We start from the raw sequence: 20,496 nt of genomic DNA, 5'->3' as shown, positions 1-20,496 counted from the left end.
CCCTCATCTGTCTCCTCCACACCTCACACCTCCCAAACACCTCTGCTGCCTCCCCCTCCCCCTGGTGAACTGCATAGAGCCCTCAATCTCAAAGGGCTCTTCCTCCATCGACACCTCGACCCCCCCACACACCCCTCAACCCCCTCTCTGTGACGACTGGCCAGGTTAGGAGACAGCTGGAGAGACTCCACCAGCGCAAGGCTGCAGGGCCTGACGGCATCAGCTCCGTGGACCTGAAGACCTGAAGGCATCGGACCTGAGGACATCGGACCTGAAGACCTGACGGCATCAGCCCCGGGGTCCTGTAGACCTGCGCCGTCCAGCTGGCTGAGGTCCTACAACACTTCTTCAACCTGAGCCTGAAGCAGGAGGAGGTCCCGGTGCTGTGGAAGACGTCCTGCCTGGTTCCAGTCCCCAAGAAGACGACTCCATCTGGCCTCAACGACTACCGACCGGTTGCCCTCACATCTCATGTGATGAAGGTGCTGGAGAGGCTGGTCTTGGCCCACCTCAGGCCGCTGGTGAAATCTTCTCTGGACCCTCTGCAATTTGCGTCCCAGCCTCATGTGGGAGTGGACGATGACATCATCTACCTGCTGCAACGAGCTCAGTCTCACCTGGATGGAACCGGTGAATCTGTGAGAATCACTTTCTTTGATTTCTCCAGTACATTTAACACCATCCAACCACTGCTGCTGAGTGAGAAGCTGCGGGTGGTGGGGGGGTGGAGGAGGTGGACACGTCCACCGTCTCCTGAATCACTGACTACCTGACAGGCAGACCACAGTTTGTCCGTCTGGGCAGTGTGCTGTCTGATACGGTGGTCAGTGGTACTGGAGCTCCTCAGGGAACTGTTCTGTCTCCTTCCTGTTCACCTTCTACACCACTGACTTCCAGAACAACTCAGAGTCAAGACATCTGCAGAAGTTCTCTGATGACTCTGCAGTGGATGGATGTATAAGAGATGGACGGGAGGAGGAGTCAGTGGTCGGTGTATAAGGGATGGACGGGAGGAGGAGTCAGTGGTCGGGTGTATAAGGGATGGACGGGAGGAGGAGTCAGTGGACGGGTGTATAAGGGATCGACGGGAGGAGGAGTCAGTGGTCGGTGTATAAGGGATGGACGGGAGGAGGAGTCAGTGGACGGTGTATAAGGGATGGACGGGAGGAGGAGTCAGTGGTCGGGTGTATAAGGGATGGATGGGAGGAGGAGTCAGTGGTCGGTGTATAAGGGATGGACGGGAGGAGGAGTCAGTGGTCGGGTGTATAAGGGATGGATGGGAGGAGGAGTCAGTGGTCGGTGTATAAGGGATGGACGGGAGGAGGAGTCAGTGGTCGGTGTATAAGGGATGGACGGGAGGAGGAGTCAGTGGTCGGTGTATAAGGGATGGATAGGAGGAGGAGTACAGGGCAGTAGTGGAGGACTTTGTGGAGTGGGTTGGTAGAAATCACCTCCTCCTGAACGTGGCCAAGACCAGAGAGATGATGGTCGACTTCAGGAGGAAGACGACGGCTCCACAACCGCTGAGAGTTCTGGGAGAGGAGGTGGACATGGTGGAGGAGTACAAGTACCTGGTGTCTCCATGACAACAGACTGAACTGGAAGACCAACATCAACGCTGTCCACAAGAAGGTGATGAGTCGACTCTTTTTCTTGAGGAAACTTCGATCCTTCAATGTGGGCAGCGAGATGTTGGAGATGTTCTACCATCTGTTGTGGCCAGTGCTTTGTACTTCGCTGGGGTCTGCTGGGGGGGCAGCATTGGAGCCGGAGACACCAACAAACTCAACAAACTGGTTAAGAAGGCCGGCTCCATCATCGGCTACAAACTGGACAGCCTGGAAAAGGTGGTGGAGAGGAGGACGCTGAACAAACTATTGTCCATCTTGGATAATCCTGTCCACCCTCTCAACCACCTGCTGCAGGGACAGAGGAGCACTTTCTCTAAAAGATTCCTCCAGCTCCACTGTCACAAGGACAGATACAGGAGATCATTCCTGATACAGGAGATCATTACTGATACAGGAGATCATTCCTGATACAGGAGATCATTCCAGATACAGGAGATCATTCCTGTCCACCGCAATAAGACTGTACAATAACTCACCTCTGGCAAAATCCATCACACAACAATAACACTGTTGACTGTGTTTCTTGGTTGCTTGTATATTATATATATAGATATATACTGTACTGTATGTATATATATACATATATATATGTTGACTGTGTTTATTGGTTTGTTGTATATAATATATATAGATATATAATGTACTGTATATATACTGTATATACTGTGCATTTTATATTTTATATTTATATTTTTTACTGCTATTTACTGCTATTTTATTTTATTGCTTTTCTATTATATTATTCTATTCTATTCTATTATTCTATTGTTTCTATTATTGCTTCTGTATGTATGCTGCTGTGGCGAAAAAAATTTCCCCTCGGGGATTAATAAAGTATATATATACCTACCTACCTACCGACACATATTTCTGTCTATATTTTCACTCCTCAACAATCCTTTTCCAGGATTTTACACAGCGACGGAGAGACTAGTCTTTTATGAAAAGTCCTGGAAAAAGATTTTTGAAGAGTAAAAAAACATGAAAAGTGTTGAATATAGTTTATAGGACAACAAAGAGATCTGGAATTCAATGCAGCACAAACAAAGTAAAGTAAGTGAAGTCTATTTATGTCCAGAACTGCTCAGTCAGAGTGATTTACAAGTAAAAACAGGTAAAACAATTTAAACACAATGAAGATAAAAAAAAGATCAATTAAACGATCGGAAGATTTTACAAACTGGAACAAGACCATCAGTTTTTGTTACACTAAACCAACTCACAATAACCACAAGAGGGAGCCAGAGCGCACACTGAGGACTCAACAGCAGCATGATATCCACCTTTTAATGTTCAAGCAGAAACCAATCAGGACGACAACACGACGTCTTTGACCAATTGTATCGCACCTCTCGGCAGTAAATCGTGGTGAGAATATTATCCAGATTCAGCGTGTAGAATTTAAAAGGTACCTGTTCTGTTTGTTGAGTCGACCCTGCAGCACCAGCTTCTCGAAGTAGACGAACGCCATGGCGACGGTGGCGGGCTGCAGGCCGCAGTCCTCCCCGACCACCCGCATCTCCCGCTTCAAGCTTCAAGAGACGACGACACAAAGTCAGTCAGAGATCATTTCTAGTTTCACGTGAATGTGATTTTTTGTTTGTTTTTTTAAATCCAAATACTTTACCTGCGTATTTTGCTGAGTGTGAGTTTAATGTGAGGAAACTTTTCCTTAAACGTCTCGTTCATGTCCTTCTTCAGATCGGACGGTTTGACGTATTCTATGACTGTCGTCTGGAGGGAAAACAAAAAAACAAGAAAAGATGAGAGCAGAAAGAAAATGTAGAAAACACAGCACACGCACACACACACACACACACACACACACACACGCACACACACACACACACGCACACACACACACACACACACACACACACACACACACACACACACACACACACACACACACACACACACACACACACACACACACACACACACACACACACACGCACACATCAGTGACAAAGCAGCCCACCTCAGCAGTAATCTTCTCTGATGAATTAAACAGCTTGTGTTTGTGTGCGTGTGTGAGAGAGAGACTGTGTGTGTGTGTGTGTGTGAGTGTGTGTGTGTGTGTGCGTGTGTGTGTGTGTGTGTGTGTGTGTGTGTGTGTGTGTGAGTGTGTGTGTGCGTGCGTGCGTGTGTGTCTATAAGTTTTAACGTATTTCAGTTGAGGGATAAAACCAAGCTGTCGCCTGCAGCTGCGGTTCTCAACCCTTTTTGGGGGTCGCCAGATAGTTGTGGAGGAAACGAAGGCGAAAAAAACCCAACTGATTATTCTGGTGGTGGTGGGAGGGGGAGGTGGAGGAGGGGGAGGGGGAGGTGGGGAGGGAAGGGGGGAGAAGCACAATAATTCTGCCGATCTGAAAGATGATCATCAGTTGTCAGAGTTCTGTAATCCTCCGTCCTCGTCTCGTTTTCTTTACTCCCGTTTCTTCGAACGCTGATTAATATGTTGTAAATTTCATCAAACTCGCTCACAGCAGCAACACGTCACGTATGACCGAGACGTCGCAGCAGAAGTCGAAGCTGATTGAGCTGCAGCCGACCCGGGACGCTAAAATCCATCTGAAGGTCATTTAAAGGACTCCAAAGGTGTCTTCTTACCATGTAGGAGGCGAAGATCAGCACCCGTTTGTGTTTCCCACAAGGCCACTGGGGGTCGCTGAGGAGGTTGGGGTCGTAGTCCGCCACGTCCTCCACACCTGCACGGCAACACGAGCGAAGACAAGTTCAACGGATGCAGAGATGTGTGATGTCACAAGTGATGCTGAAACTCAGGTGAGGTAGCAGAAGGTTCATCATGAGGAACATAAACTTCATGAGATTTCTGTTCATTTAGTCGAAAACATTCACCTGATCCCAAAGATGAGCTGACTAGAGTTTGGTGGTCAAAGGTCAAAGTCACCGTGACCTCAGGTTCCCCATCATATGTCCGCCGCGTGAGAAGAGTTTGGTGTTTAAAGGTCAAAGGTCACGGTCACCTCATAATAACCCCAAATTGTCAGAACGCCTCGAGTGAATTTCTTTAAATCCGTCACAGATGTTCACTTTGGCTCAGCAGCGAACTGCTTCGATTCTGGAGGTCAAGGGTCAAGGTCACTGTGAGTTAAATATCTATGAGGGTTTGGACGGATACACATGGAAACTACAGTTTCAGTGGTTCGTGGAAACATTGGCTCGCCTCAGCAGAAAGCTTTAAGAAGGAAAACAGGGAAAACTCGCTGCACAATTCCATTAGCTTCTTATTTCTTAGCCTCATTGTAGGTCTGTTTGTCTCTGTGGAGTTCTCTTTGTGTGACCTTTGTGTGACCTTTGTGTGTTTCCTTAAGGCCTGACAGGGATGTTGACTGTGGGATTAATGTCTTTCCTCGTTTTAATCTCAGTGATTAAATCTCTTCTTGCTGGCGGTGCTCTTCGTCCTCGTTGGTGCAGCGCGGCCGTCCATCAGCAGAAACAACAACTCTTGTGTTTTATATATATATATATATATATATCTATACATACATATACACATATATATATATATATATATATATATATATATATATATATATATCTATACATACATATACACATATATATATATATATATGTATGTATAGATATATACACATACACATACACATATATATATACAGTGGGTACGGAAAGTATTCAGACCCCTTTACATTTTTCACTCTTTGTTTCATTGCAGCCATTTGCTAAAATCAAAAAAGTTCATTTTATTTCTCATTAATGTACACTCAGCACCCCATCTTGACAGAAAAAAACAAATGTAGAAATTTGTGCAAATTTATTAAAAAAGAAAAACTGAAATATCACATGGTCATAAGTATTCAGACCCTTTGCTGTGACACTCATATTTAACTCACATGCTGTCCATTTCTTCTGATCCTCCTTGAGATGGTTCTACTCCTTCATTGGAGTCCAGCTGTGTTTAATTAAACTGATTGGACTTGATTAGGAAAGGCACACACCTGTCTACATAAGACCTTACAGCTCACAGTGCATGTCAGAGCAAATGAGAATCATGAGGTCGAAGGAACTGTCCAAGGAGCTCAGAGACAGAATTGTGGCAAGGCACAGATCTGGCCAAGGTTACAAAATCATTTCTGCAGCACTCAAGGTTCCTCAGAGCACAGTGGCCTCCATAATCCTTAAATGGAAGAAGTTTGGGACGACCAGAACTCTTCCTAGACCTGGCCGTCCAGCCAAACTGAGCAATCGTGGGAGAAGAGCCTTGGTGAGAGAGGTAAAGAAGAACCCAAAGATCACTGTGGCTGAGCTCCAGAGATGCAGTAGGGAGATGGGAGAAAGTTCCACAAAGTCAACTATCATTGCAGCCCTCCACCAGTCGGGGCTTTATGGCAGAGTGGCCCGACGGAAGCCTCTCCTCAGTGCAAGACATATGAAAGCCCGCATAGAGTTTGCCAAAAAACACATGAAGGACTCCCAGACTATGAGAAATAAGATTCTCTGGTCTGATGAGACCAAGATTGAACTTTTTGGCGTTAATTCTAAGCGGTATGTGTGGAGAAAACCAGGCACTGCTCATCACCTGCCCAATACAATCCCAACAGTGAAACATGGTGGTGGCAGCATCATGCTATGGGGGTGTTTTTCAGCTGCAGGGACAGGACGACCGGTTGCAATTGAAGGAAAGATGAATGCGGCCGAGTACAGAGATATCCTGGAAGAAAACCTCTTCCAGAGTGCTCTGGACCTCAGACTGGGCCGAAGGTTCACCTTCCAACAAGACAATGACCCGAAGCACACAGCTAAAATAACAAAGGAGTGGCTTCGGAACAACTCTGTGACCATTCTTGACTGGCCCAGCCAGAGCCCTGACCTAAACCCAATGGAGCATCTCTGGAGAGACCTGAAAATGGCTGTCCACCAACGTTCACCATCCAACCTGACGGAACTGGAGAGGATCTGCAAGGAAGAATGGCAGAGGATCCCCAAATCCAGGTGTGAAAAGCTTGTTGCATCGTTCCCAAGAAGACTCATGGCTGTACGAGCTCAAAAGGGTGCTTCTACTCAATACTGAGCAAAGGGTCTGAATACTTATGACCATGTGATATTTCAGGTTTTCTTTTTTAATAAATTTGCACAAATTTCTACATTTCTGTTTTTTTCTGTCAAGATGGGGTGCTGAGTGTACATTAATGAGAAATAAAATGAACTTTTTTGATTTTAGCAAATGGCTGCAATGAAACAAAGAGTGAAAAATGTAAAGGGGTCTGAATACTTTCCATACCCACTGTATATATATATGTGTATGTGTATGTATACATATATGTGTATGTATATGTATATACACTCGCTGGTATTGCAGCTGAAGACACTTCTGGATCGGAACCATTTTACAGACCTGAAGCTACGAACTCTTTTATATCCAGTGTACAGAATTCATTCAGAAATCAGATCATAAAACCAGAAGTTCAAGGTTTGTTTTCGGCATCTACTTCCACCAAAGTCAGAAAAATAGTGATATTAGTATCCATCATGTTAAATGTGTTTCCTTCGTGTTGAAGGGAAAGACATTTTTATGAGCAGAAGCCAGCAGGACATTAACATTATATTTACTCTGAAGGCTTCCCTCCCCATCCTGAAGACACCACTCAGGGGGCTGGAAGAGTCCAACACTTCTTACCCAGGTCCAGTCCCACGGCGCTGTTGAGTCGGCTGGGCGGGCAGCTCCGGCCCGGCATGCTGTGGGTGCTCCTGGACGCGGGGATCTGCAGCGTCAGGTCGCTGGTGGACGACGGCTTCTGCCGTACCAGAGCGTTGGTGGGGTACAGGAACTGGCCGTACGACACCGACTGACAGAGAGGAGGTGATGATGATGATGACAAAGGGTGGAGATAAATCATAAAAGTATTTATTATATGTGTGATATCTACCCTGCCATACGTCTCCAGCTGGAAACCCTCGAGCCCCGGCAGCATCTCCAGGGTGGCGGAGATGTTCCCTGAGGAGTGCCTCCTCCTGGGGTGGTTCAACATCGGGTCACTGCAGGACGAAGAGATGTGAGATTAAAGTTCCCTTAAAAAGGTGCAGCAGTTCTGTGGGAATTTAACTCTCATTGAATCTCATTAAAAACCCTTCGGAGAAGCTTTTACTTACGGGAATGTTAATTAAAGACAGTTTAATAGTTATTTTAGTAACTTCCTGAATTTTTCTTTAACATCATCATACTTTTACTTGTACAGCAAATATGAAAAATGAAAATCTAACTGGCTGATTACAATTGAATTATTGTCCCCAGAAGATACACAACTAATAATTATTTTCATAATCAATTATTCCACGAAATATTTCCTTGATTTGTCTTTTGTCAGGACAAAAACTGAAAGGTCGAAGGTCAACACAACCACAGGCCCTCCTTAACTTTCACAGTAGCATCAGCTACGAGATGTGTGTGTGTGTGTGTGTGTGTGTGTGTGTGTGTGTGTGTGTGTGTGTGTGTGTGTGTGTGTGTGTGTGTGTGTGTGTGTGTGTGTGTGTGTGTGTGTGTGTGTGTGTGTGTGTGTGTGTGTGTGTGTGTGTGTGTGTGTGTGTGTGTGTGTGTGTGTGTGTGTGTGTGTGTGTGTGTGTGTGTGTGTGTGTGTGTGTGTGTGAGTGTGTGCGTGAGTGTGAGTGTGTGATTATGTCAGGGTTACTGTGTGTGTCATCAGCAGCCTGAGGTCAAACCAGGGGGCGCCGAGGCACATGGGAAAAAAAATCATCTCTCTCCTCCTCCTCCTCCTCATGTCCTTTTCATGCAACTCTCAACTTCTCAGAGTAAACCACATCCTTCCCCTCTTCTTCTCCTGTCTCACTGAGGTAAAACGTGTGCGTGCGTGCGAGTGTGTGTGTGTGTGTGTGTGTGTGTGTGTGTGTGTGTGTGTGTGTGTGTGTGTGTGTGTGTGTGTTGATCACCTGAGGTAGAAGCTCTCTCCGTAGGGTAGAATAGAGAAGGCAGCACACAGAGACCTCTTAGCACAGATGAGCACGATCCTAAAACACAAAGAAACACACATCAGCAGTGACATCAAAACATAGAAAAAGTGTTCGTAGCTTCAGGTCTGTAAAATGGTTCTGATCCAGAAGTGTCTTCAGCTGCAATACCAGCGAGTGCCACTAGAGGTCGGCTCCAAAAAGCCTCCGGCTCCATAGACTCCCATTCAACTTCTCTCATCAAATCCAAAGTGAATAAAATGTGTCCATCAGTTATCTCGGTGTTGTTAGCTAAAGTCACTCCTTCTTCTTAGTTTTCTGGAGGTCCATCTGAAAATAATCCCGTTTTTTATTAGAAAACATTTATTATTGTCACCACTCGCTCCCAACACTCGTCCAAATATGGTCACTTCCAGCTACGTCCACTTTTATATCCAGTCTGTGACCTTCACACATGAAGCTACAGGATCACAAGGAAACTATCACTTTAAATATTAAAATGTGTTGTTTCTAGGAACGTGTTGCTCCTCAGCAGATAGAAATGTTTCTTCTTCCACCTACGAACACACGCTGAGGTTTCCACCAGCGTCTTTACCCTCCACTCTGCCTGACGATGACACGCTGCAACGAGCTTTCACTCCAACAGAGCACGTGTGTTTTTATTGCAGCTCCTCCAGAGGATGATCCCGAGTGCAGCGGAGACCGCAGAGCTCGCCTGGTTCCTCCAGAGGAACAATGTTTACCCTCATTTACCTTCGGCTCGAGAACCAGAGACTGGAAGATGATTCTCACACACACACACACACACACACACACACACACACACACACACACACACACACACACACACACACACACACACACACACACACACACACACACACACACACACACACACACACACACCTCAGCTGATGGGAGACCTGAAGTCATCGACCTTGTGTGTCCTTGACAAACGTTCCCTGACCGGTCAGAGATCCGGTGAAGGAACCTTTAAACTAAACTACAGCCAGTCAGCATTGGAATGAGACTACGGTCAGAGAGCAGTTCATCTCCCAAATCTGGATTAAACAATATTATTTAAAAGGAGAAAACCCCAAAACCTATTATAAAATCAACATGTTCTAATATTTACACATTTATTTCTCTTAGGGTTTTTAGTCTTGTGCTAGAAAGACAGCAAAACACGACAAAAACAAGCCACAAACACATGTCAACAAAAATATGATATGATTAACAAGAATTGATTGAGGAGTCCTGGAAAACACTTTCAATATGGCCACTGTGTTTTCTATGTATTTTGTAGGATACGTGATTTAATCTGGATTCTCCGACATCAGGCTTCAGCCCTTCATGTCGTGGAGGCGGATGTACTCTACTGTGTTTAGAAAGACACACTGAGACAAACGTATGAAGCAGAAAGGATATTAATCCAAACTATTTGGTTATTTATATACGTATGACAGGATCCCGGTCAAATATGGAGCACCTGTTTTAATGAGGATCCTGCTGGATAAATAAATCAATAGATTTGAATCCTAGAATCAATACAGAATAAAGAATCTCACCCTGTGGCTGTAAAGAACATCTCCAGAAGTAAAACTGGTTTAAAAAGCGATTTATCATTCAAAACAAACTAATTATAATAATAATAACGAGAATTAAAATAACAGGAATTAATGACAAAAAGTCAAACATCGTTAATGTTTTGTACAATTTCGAGCTACGCCTGAAGCTCTCTTTCTTTCTCTATATTTAACTTAATGTGTTTTGTTTAATTTGATCTGTTCTTGTTCTGAATTTTGTTTCTTTTGTTTTTACGTTCCTTCGAATCTGTTTTTGTGTGAAACTCTGCATGTCCTTTTCTTGCTGTAAAACACTTTGAGTTGCATTTCCTGAAAGAAAGGTGCTCTACAAATAAAGTTTATTATCATATTATTATCATTATTATCAGCAGTGCGTTCAAATTGTGCAAAATCACAGCTTGAAAAGATTTCAGATTAGGTCCTTTGCTCTTTTACTTCTGTATTCATGATCTATCTGAAAGCTGAAAGGTGACAAATATGTGCAGATGACAATTATTTATAAAACTGCAGAAGAGCAGAATTGTGTCGTCAAGATGAAGTGTCTTAAACAAAACTAAAAACATCATTGTGCTTTTAATTTAAGAAAAATAAATTACTGTGGCAGCACTTAGATTGATGAACATGTTTGGAAATTGTTCAAGACTATCAACGACTAGACAAACAAATGTCATTGGAGAAGATCACACAGCTATAAAAGCAGCTCAAATGAGATTCCATCACATTTATCAGGCCTCAATAAATGAAGTCCATATTTCCACCATTAACAAACATGCAAATGAATGTATTGGAAACCAAATGGCACAAAGTCAAAATCTGCAAAAATATATTCTGTGATGGTTTGACAATTTCTATACGGTCGTCATTTATAAAAAGTGCATGAACGCTTTTGGCCCACATAATCTGTCAACGAGTAAAAAATATAGCAGTGAAGGATAATTAGAACAACTTTACGTCTGAAATCTTTTTGGTGTATTTTTAATTATAATGGTGATGCAAAATGCTTCAGAGGTCCCATGAAAGATTTGAAAAGCTTTCCTTGAATAACCCGAACTCTGCTTTTACTATGAAACTGGAAACAGCTGGAAGCGACCGCACGTGGAACCATTTCAAATCTCCTGCGACTCAACAGAAAGATCCCGAGGAAGGAAAACTCTGACATTTACTTTCCTGTTTAAGTGACGACATGGCGACTGAATTACAAACAGCTGTGGTGCTGTGAGCTGGATCTATTTTAGAAACAATCACCTGTCGGTCTATTATTTTTATCATCTGATGAGCGGCCCGTATGTCTTTGACCCAGAGGTCTAATTTATACACTGAGCCGGGAAGGAAGGACGAGAATAGAATCCAGTAGAAGAACAGCAAACTGAAGGATGTTCTGCTCGGTTCCCGTCCGGCTGCAGCAGAACCAAATAGCTGGGTTCCTGTCCAGCTGAAGAAGAACCAAACAGCTGGGTTCCTGTCTGGCTGCAGCAGAACCAAACAGCTGGGTTCCCGTCCAGCTGAAGAAGAACCAAACAGCTCGGTTCCCGTCCGGCTGCAGCAGAACCAAACAGCTGGGTTCCCGTCCAGCTGAAGAAGAACCAAACAGCTGGGTTCCTGTCTGGCTGCAGCAGAACCAAACAGCTGGGTTCCTGTCCAGCTGAAGAAGAACCAAACAGCTCGGTTCCCATCCGGCTGCAGCAGAACCAAACAGCTGGGTTCACATTTCCCACACCTGCAGCGCACCACTCTGACCTGGTGGTGGCGCCGTGGTCAGGAGGGATCGACATGCAGGTAAACACCGTCCACACCGAGACGGAGATTTGAGCAGTGGAACGACGAAGGCTATTTTAAAACTGAATATATTATTCGACTCAAAATGAAATAAAAAATAAAACTCATGAAACATGAATATCTAAAGCATACGTAAAAAAAAAAAATTTTAAAGGTTAAACCCAAAACATATTTATTGATCGTACCAGACAGGAAACAGGAATGAATTAGTTTTTATATTTGACTGTTTTTACTCTTCAATATTAAATGTAAATCTTAATGTTTCAGACGTCTTTTCTAAGGAAAGTGAAAAGTTAGTGTCCCACCTGCTGCCTCTGGTGTCGTACTGCTTCATGTTTTTGATGAAGTGGATCTTCTTGGTGTGTCGAGGTCTGGGAGAACCACCGGAGAGGTTACGACTCCTGCCGACGGGGACAGACAGACGGACATCAATATTACTGAGGAGAAATGCTCTCAGTTCATTCAGAAAATCATGAATAAGTCTGCCAGCAGAAACATTCTCCGCTTCAGAGGTCGATCATACACTGTAGACTCACAATTTAAAAACATCAAAATTACCTTAAAAAAAGTAGCAACTAGAATTAACACCTCGGTTCAAGAGTCAGTTTACATCCATGTTGGAGGACTGTGGAGGAATTTGTCCAATAAAGCTGATTGTGATTGGACACAAAGTTGTTGCCATGACAGCAGATGATACTTCAAATGTGGATGTCGCTGCCAAGAAACTACAAATTCTAAAATGTGGATGCTTCACACACAGATCACATTTTCAAGGTGGACGCCCAAAGATTGGTGTCACCAACTCAGTATCTGGTCAGTCTGTTCCTGTTGTGGCGTTAAATAATGACATAATAATTAATGAACGTTTTCTTGTCTTTCAGGTGTCAAATGTCATCACGTCCTCATTTGATCCTCTTTGACAACTGTGTGAAGTTTTTATCATAATTAGCATATGAATCCCGTGAACACGTTTTGCGAGACTTTCGACCACCGAAATCCAGTCGCTTCATCGTCGGGGCCAAGTGAACGTTTGTGCCAAACATGAAGAAAATTCTCCCGAGGTGTCCCGAGGAATGGGACGGATGGTGTTGCAGATAGACCCGACAACCGAAGACGTAATGACGCCGTCTACGACTGTTGCTGGAACGAAACCATGGCGGCATGAAAACATGGCAACATGAAACCACGGCAACATGACACCATGAAACCACGGCAACATGACACCACGGCAACATGACACCATGAAACCATGACAACATGACACCACGGCAACATGAAACCATGAAACCATGGCAACATGACACCACGACAACATGAAACCATGAAACCATGGCAACATGACACCACGGCAACATGAAACCATGGCAACATGAAACCATGACAACATGAAACCATGGCAACATGACACCACGGCAACATGAAACCATGAAACCATGGCAACATGACACCACGGCAACATGAAACCACGGCAGTATCTTCTCCTTCAGGAAGTTCAGAACTTCCTCATTAGTCATCGGATGACCTTTAACCGAAGCTTCTTTAACATCAATACACAAAGTTCAACAAAGTTTCTACAAATTAGAAGAACAATGTTCAAAATAAAAGCAGGATTTTTGGGAAACACAAAACATTTCTTTTTTATTTCTCATACATCTGTTCCCAAGCGATACAAGAAACCTCCTGATTAGATACGCCAAAACTGACCTCTGTGTGTCCTGGAGGTCAGGTTATGAGGCAGGTTGTGTCGACCTCTGGAATTAAAACAACAGACCTCGAACTGAAAGCAGGCCGAGGAGCTCAGCTCAGTGACATCACAGCAGTTACGTAACATAACTGACATCAGCATTTACACACACACACACACACACACACACACACACACACACACACACACACACACACACACACACACACACACACACACACACACACACACACACACACACACACACACACTTACTTCACAAACTAAAACTGCATATTTTGCACAGCCTGCATTTCCATACGCTCACGTTTATCTGGGACACGTACATAATCTCATGCAGCTCATTCTCCACACTCACCCTTCAGCACATTTAGTGCAAAAGTACATTCACAACACAAACTCAGATGTTTCTTATATACTGCAGAAACCATTTCTGTGAGATCTCTTTCATATTTTGTATGTTTTTCTTCTAAATTAAAAAAAAAACTAAAACACAAAGCCAGTAGAAGAATCCCATTCAGCTGCATTTTCTTTGAATAAACTGGCCAATAAAGAGATTTCTTAAATTGCCCAAAAACGTAAAGGACCCTGGCTGACTGACTACAGTATTTATATAACTCTTCACTATAGACAAGGATACACTTATTTCATCTATGCTGTCATATTAGTGTCTAATTTTAGTTACAAAGTTACACTGTGATTTTTATTTTTTGGAAACAAAATCATAAAAAAGTGGAATAACACCATAAAACAGGTATGAAAACCTAAATATAGAATATATAGGCACAATATATGTGACACAACTCCAAATATTCAGTTTTATATCACAATATTAATGCTAGAAATCTAAATATACGACAATATGACATGACAGATCATTTCATACACATCCAGATTAGAGCTGCATGCGGAGGGAAGACCTTCTGCTGGGAGACATAACGGTTACACAACTGGGAACACACACACACACACACACACACACACACACACACACACACACACACACACACACACACACACACACACACACACACACACACACACACACACACACACTCAGACACACACACACACACACACACACAGAGCATCTGTTATTGTTTTTTCTGGCTGACCTGCTGATTCCACAGCACATGGTGTTTAAATCACTGTTATCACTGTCTGACTACATGTTTGACTTAGATGAGAGTCCCTGTGTGTGTGTGTGTGTGTGTGTGTGTGTGTGTGTGTGTGTGTGTGTGTGTGTGTGTGTGTGTGTGTGTGTGTGTGATGCAGTAGTGACATCTGGGTAGTTACATATTTGTTTTCCCTTCATTCAGTCACGTCGCGTTTGAGGCTTTAACAAGATATTTTGCCTTCTGTCATTTCAAATCCGATTAATTTTCTTTTTTTTGAAATTCTTTCTGTCCAAGTGAACGAAAATGTATGAATGAAATAAGATCTCATTCAAAAAGAGCAATTTATGAGATATTTAAAGTTGCTGGCCTCCACGCAGGGACCATGTGACGGGCTGCCGGCTGCTTTGTTCCAGCAGCACGGCACCAGCCTCCGTCTGGGCGGAGGATCTTTTACATTCGGTGAGTCTGTGACAAACCCAGTAAAGGTTGTCAGGTTCTACAGTCTCCTCAGACATATCTGGACATGAAGGTAAAAGCTTTTTACAAGATGTTAGAAGTTAGTTTACAGGCTGTTTTTATTAAAGACTGGACCCGGCACCGCCGGTGACCGCTTCGGCCCAACGTCCAAAATGAAACCAGATGAGCTCATTGAGTCTCTGCTCCCGGTGATATGGGGGTGGGGGGATATAACGAATATAATCCATGTATCGCGGCTCTACAAGAAATACTCCTGTTTGAAATAATGCTGCAGCAGTTTGCTACTCAAGACTGTTAAATTATACACAGAACATGATGTGCTGTTTCTTTCTCCTAAAAAACCCAAAGAACCAATTAGAGTGTCATTGGAGTGTTGGATCAATAAGTAGTCATTCAAATCCCTGTTCCTCACTTAATGTATATAGAGGAAACTCAAGAAGCAATTTGTATTATTTCAGCCAAAAAAAGTAATGGTACAAAAATGGTTTACTCTTTATGTTATGTCTTTATTTTATTTTGTGTACCAACAATAAGAGGATCAATAAGTATCCGTATAGATAAGTGGTATTGGTATTGATATTTCCCTGACCCAACCAAATTCTATTTTTTTTATTTTTGTGTGCAAGTTTAAAATGGTTCCAATAGAAACTACTAATGAACACAGACAAGAATGTTTGAGTGCAGACGTGTTGCAGGGATGAACACAATCATCACACTGGTGTTATTTTAATGCATTAAAGGGGTTAAATTGAGCATTTCTGCAGTGCTTTAAGAGAATATTTCAAAATATCATAATATATATTGTTTATCGTGATATAGCCTAAAACAACATAGTGATATTATTTTTAGGGCATATTGCCGAGGCCTCCGTCCACTGATTTGGAGAGAAGTTCGGCCAATAAGCTGGCCAGGTAGATGTTACCTTATTACACATAGTGTATATTTCATATTTAGTGTGAATGTCAGCTGAGCAGTAACAACCGCACGTTGTTTTTAACTCGTCTCTGGTGAATGTAGATTCTCCTGCTGACCATGTTGATGTAAATACAAATTTAAAGATGTCTGACATCATTCAACCAAAACGATTCTTCTGCGTTTCTATCTTTGGTATTTACTGTAACCGCGGTCACATGATGGAAAGCTTCTCAGCGGTCCATTTCCATGGGAACCGTCGTCACGGCAGCATTCTGGAATGTTGTGGAATGTTTTCAATGTGTGGGAATGAAACAAGGATCTTTGGTTTTTTTTGCAACCATTATGGGCTCAATTATTTCTTATGTGCTTATATAGCTCAGAAGTACAGCTGGATGTTCTCTGAGGCTGCTGCTGATTCTGTAGCTCACTTTGAGGAAACGTGTTTCTCTACTAATCTGTGTTTTCATTAAATAAAAGATGCCAAAGTTCTCAAAAAAGATGTTTAAAACGACATCAATTACTAGAAAACTTTGGCCAAAGAACCTTTTGGCAAAATTGGCTTAATTATTTATCAAGAACACTGAAAGAAAAAACCCCAAATCTGTCAACTTTTTATACTTGACAGCTTTTGACACAAACATATTTTGGTCTGCAGCCAAAGAAGTGCTGAGGTGGACACCCAGTCAGAGGAAGGGTTGTTCAGTGACAGTAAGGAACTCATCTCATGACGGGCAGCTACAAATAATAATTAGGATTTAACAACCGGTTTAGATGGACCACAGAAAAATAAAAAATAAACCTTCAAACTGTTATTATCATAATGTTTTCCAGCAGTGTGACTGACATTGAACAGAGCGGTTTCATCCTGGTGAATGTTTCACTGCTTGATAAACAGTCCTGCTGGTTATCTTTCAAATTATTTTCTCAGCTTGAAGGCTTCTGTGAGGAAAAATAAAAAAATGCTGAAGTCACAAACATCAACTATATCTGCAGAGAGCGAGATAGCCGACGCTCTCACAGTCTGTTTCTAAATCCGTCGCTGTATCTGAGTCGTGGATCTGCAGCCTCATTATCACAACAGTCTGACCGGCCGCCACATTTCCATGAGAACCCGGTCGGATTCATCTCTCCGGGATGTTGTGGAAACTTCCTGTTCTGTGGGAACGGAAAGAACTCCAGTGTGGTAATTCCCCTGCTGCTGGTGGTGGTGGTGAGGATGAGGATGAGGAAGATGGGTGTTCAGATAAAGACGTATACCTGAAGCTTTAAGGTGAGCTGCACTAACTCTGGTAATTTGATATCAAACCAGGAGACCATGCCGATAAACTACTTTTATACTTGGAGATTTTCAGATAAAACGTGACGTTATTCTGTAAATATTTGTAGCCATCAAACTAAAGGTCAACCAGCCAAAACAAAAGAACGCTGGTCCACATTACAGTCACAGGAAGTTTGGCTGATGCCCTTTTACACCAAAATGTTTGTTTTTTTTAAATAGGAAGATGGTTCTCTGTTTTAAAGAATATTTTTGATGCTATGCGACAACAGAATGATTTAATCTTCTTCATTTGAACGTGACAATAAAACAGTATGTTTTAAGGGTGTTTAGTTTCCTTCTGTCAGAACGCTTCCTCCAAATAAACGTAATTATAACCGTGTGAACAAATTATTAAAAAGCTCCATGCGTGAACCAGATCTCAGCGACGTGAAAAGCAAACTAAACACCGACTGCTGATTTTACAATGAAAAGAAATACAAACAGCCACAACTTCAAAGTTTGTTATTCTGTACTTGTTTTAAAATTTCAGCTGACAAATTCTGTTGAGACTTTATATTTAGTGTAAAATTCTTGTGACAAAATGATGATAAAAAAAAAATAATAATACGAATACAACATTTTTGTGTTTGTTTATTAGCAGGCAGCATTATGATGGATGGTCCGAGCCACTCAGTCTCTTTATTTAGTTTGAGTCATGAACATCAGTCACACTAATAATATCTGCTGTTGTTTCATCCTGAAATAAAGCAGCAAACATAGTCAGAACGATGTCATCTTAAAATAATATTAAACCACGTTTGTTGGATGTTTTTTTCTCTGCACTATTTTTGGCCTGATGTCACTTCTCTACTTTAGTTTCTCTCTCACACCTCCTGTCCAACTGCTGTTTCTACTGTAGTTCTGTTGCTTATCATATTAAAATGTGATTTATTATGAATTTGATTGGTTTTTATTAAACATTTCTCCTTTTTTTTTCTCCTCTGAGAGCGACTTTGACAAAATGAAAGTGTCTGAGAGCTCCTCATGTTGTGTAACATTTACACATCTGAACACCTCCTGCCTTCGACTGGGACCCCCCGGCCCCCCGCCCCCCCGAAGGAAACGCATGTCCAGATTTAAAAATTCTAATTTGTCATTATTCCTGGGCGCCCCGCCTTCATAAGTCCATGTGTAGGAAGCATCGCATGTTATCAAATATCATTCTGCTGGTTTTTCTGTCCAACTACTGACTCTGTGGTGAAAAGCTCCTGCAGACGGCTCATTTCACTCTAATTTCTCGGTCACTTCATTGACTGCTTGCTGACGTTGTTCCACATGGAAGAAATAAATCTTAGATGTGTCTTGAAGAGCCAAACACATTTACATTTCAACATGTGGATCAAATGTGACAACAAGTCATAGAAATGTTGTTATAGAGTTATTTGGGGCTGTGAATAAGGACACTGACTGACCAATGAAATTAAAAACTATAAAAACCCAAGTTCAATACCAACATCACACTCATGCCTCCATCTGCTTCTGTGTGTGTGTGTGTGTGTGTGTGTGTGTGTGTGTGTGTGTGTGTGTGTGTGTGTGTGTGTGTGTGTGTGTGTGTGTGTGTGTGTGTGTGACCAGACGGCAGAAATTGACGAGTCTGTCACAGCGCTACAAAGAAAATGTCAGATTATCCAGGAAGTCTGAAAAGCAGCTATAATCTTCTGATCTGATCTTTCAGCTCATCACTATTTTTTTATGGCCTTTATATCTTTCCCTCCTTTATAGAGCTCCAGAAATATCTGTTTGAGTTCATGAGAGGCATCACATTTTAACAACTGCTACCTTCACATCTGTTTCTACCAAAAACTAATACAGAATATTTTCTTTTCAGTCTTTTTCAGAGGCAGAACAACTCTCAAACAATGAAATCCTTTTTGCTGCTGTTTTGTCCCGATTCACCTTCGAGCATAAATGATATTTGCTCTGATTGTATCTTAATAAACAAGCTAACAAAATGTTTCTTCCTCACATCCAGTCAGTGGGAATGTGAGTTTTTATACAAAGTGAAAATGTCTGCAAGAATAAAATCAAGTTATATAATCCGAGTGACAGCTTGAAATATGAGCTGTCATGTCAAACCTGTTTCCAAACCTGCCATGATATTCACCTTCCGACTGCCCTGTATGTGTGCGTGTCCCGTTTTGTGCAGATGTTTGTTGTTCACAGTTTGATTTTGGAAAAAAGTCATTTTTTGGAAGTAGTCCTATTTTCAGTATTCATGCACCATCGCTGACCTTGTTAGAGGCGTCTCGTATCAGCGGGACGCAACCAGCCCCACAAACGCTTCATTGTTCTGCTCCATCTGGTTTCCGTGGCGACGCGCTCATCGACTGCTAAACAATGCAATTAAAATGTACACAAGCCTAAGAAGGGTGGTGGTCATTAATTCCAGAGATTAGATTACTGCAACATGGAAAAAAACTGGACTTTTGAATGTCTATTTTGTTAGGGCCTGAGCACCGATGGTGAGAAAGCCCTTTTCTTATTCAAGCGATTATTATGATTCTCCGTAAACAACTGCATTTTTGGAGGCTTTATCAATTTCAAAAACTCATGAAAGTTGGCGAAAAATTTCATATTTTAGTGGAATTGCGAGTGGGCGTGGCCAAATGGCTCACTAGCACCCACTAAAGAGATGCCCCGGCAGCTCCATTTACCTCCATGCACCAAATTTGGTGGACATGTGTATCACACTGAGATTTACAAGAAAGTTACACTGCACCATTACGTCAACTCAACAGGAAGTCCGCCATTTTTTATTTAGTCGCCATTTTTGGCAGTTCACACATGTTGTACTTTAACGAACTCCTCCTTCAGATTTTGTCGGACCGACTTGAAATCTAGTCTGTGAACTCTGAACATGTTTGGAATTAAAAGTTATCAAAATAATTTGTTTTCGTCGATCGGTGTGCCCGTGGTGTGGCGGCCAAAAAGTGACCCAAAAGTCATGCTATAGCATGTTCAAAAAATTAGCCGCATTTTCAAAGTCAAAAATGACTGATGATTTTTTTTTTAAGTCCAT

General features: G+C 42.5%; 1 protein-coding gene across 1 annotated transcript in view; it reads right to left on the bottom strand.

The window, feature by feature from the left end:
• Window positions 1-3,018: 3,018 nt before the first annotated feature.
• Window positions 3,019-20,496, bottom strand: part of cables2b (Cdk5 and Abl enzyme substrate 2b) — a 30,567-nt gene continuing 13,089 nt past the window's right edge. The window contains exons 2-8 of the mRNA XM_069717429.1: window positions 12,250-12,345; window positions 8,565-8,642; window positions 7,547-7,655; window positions 7,297-7,465; window positions 4,245-4,342; window positions 3,259-3,365; window positions 3,019-3,163 (exon numbers count right to left, since the gene is read on the bottom strand). Coding sequence (XP_069573530.1) covers window positions 3,019-3,163; window positions 3,259-3,365; window positions 4,245-4,342; window positions 7,297-7,465; window positions 7,547-7,655; window positions 8,565-8,642; window positions 12,250-12,345 — 802 coding nt within the window. The remainder of the gene's footprint in view (window positions 3,164-3,258; window positions 3,366-4,244; window positions 4,343-7,296; window positions 7,466-7,546; window positions 7,656-8,564; window positions 8,643-12,249; window positions 12,346-20,496) is intronic.

Source organism: Brachyistius frenatus, unplaced genomic scaffold (genome assembly GCF_029030835.1).
Source record: "Brachyistius frenatus isolate BFR_SWC_R1_liver_20210118 unplaced genomic scaffold, ASM2903083v1 Contig_174, whole genome shotgun sequence".
NCBI lineage: Eukaryota > Metazoa > Chordata > Actinopteri > Embiotocidae > Brachyistius > Brachyistius frenatus.
This window is presented reverse-complemented; position numbering and strand designations above follow the sequence as displayed.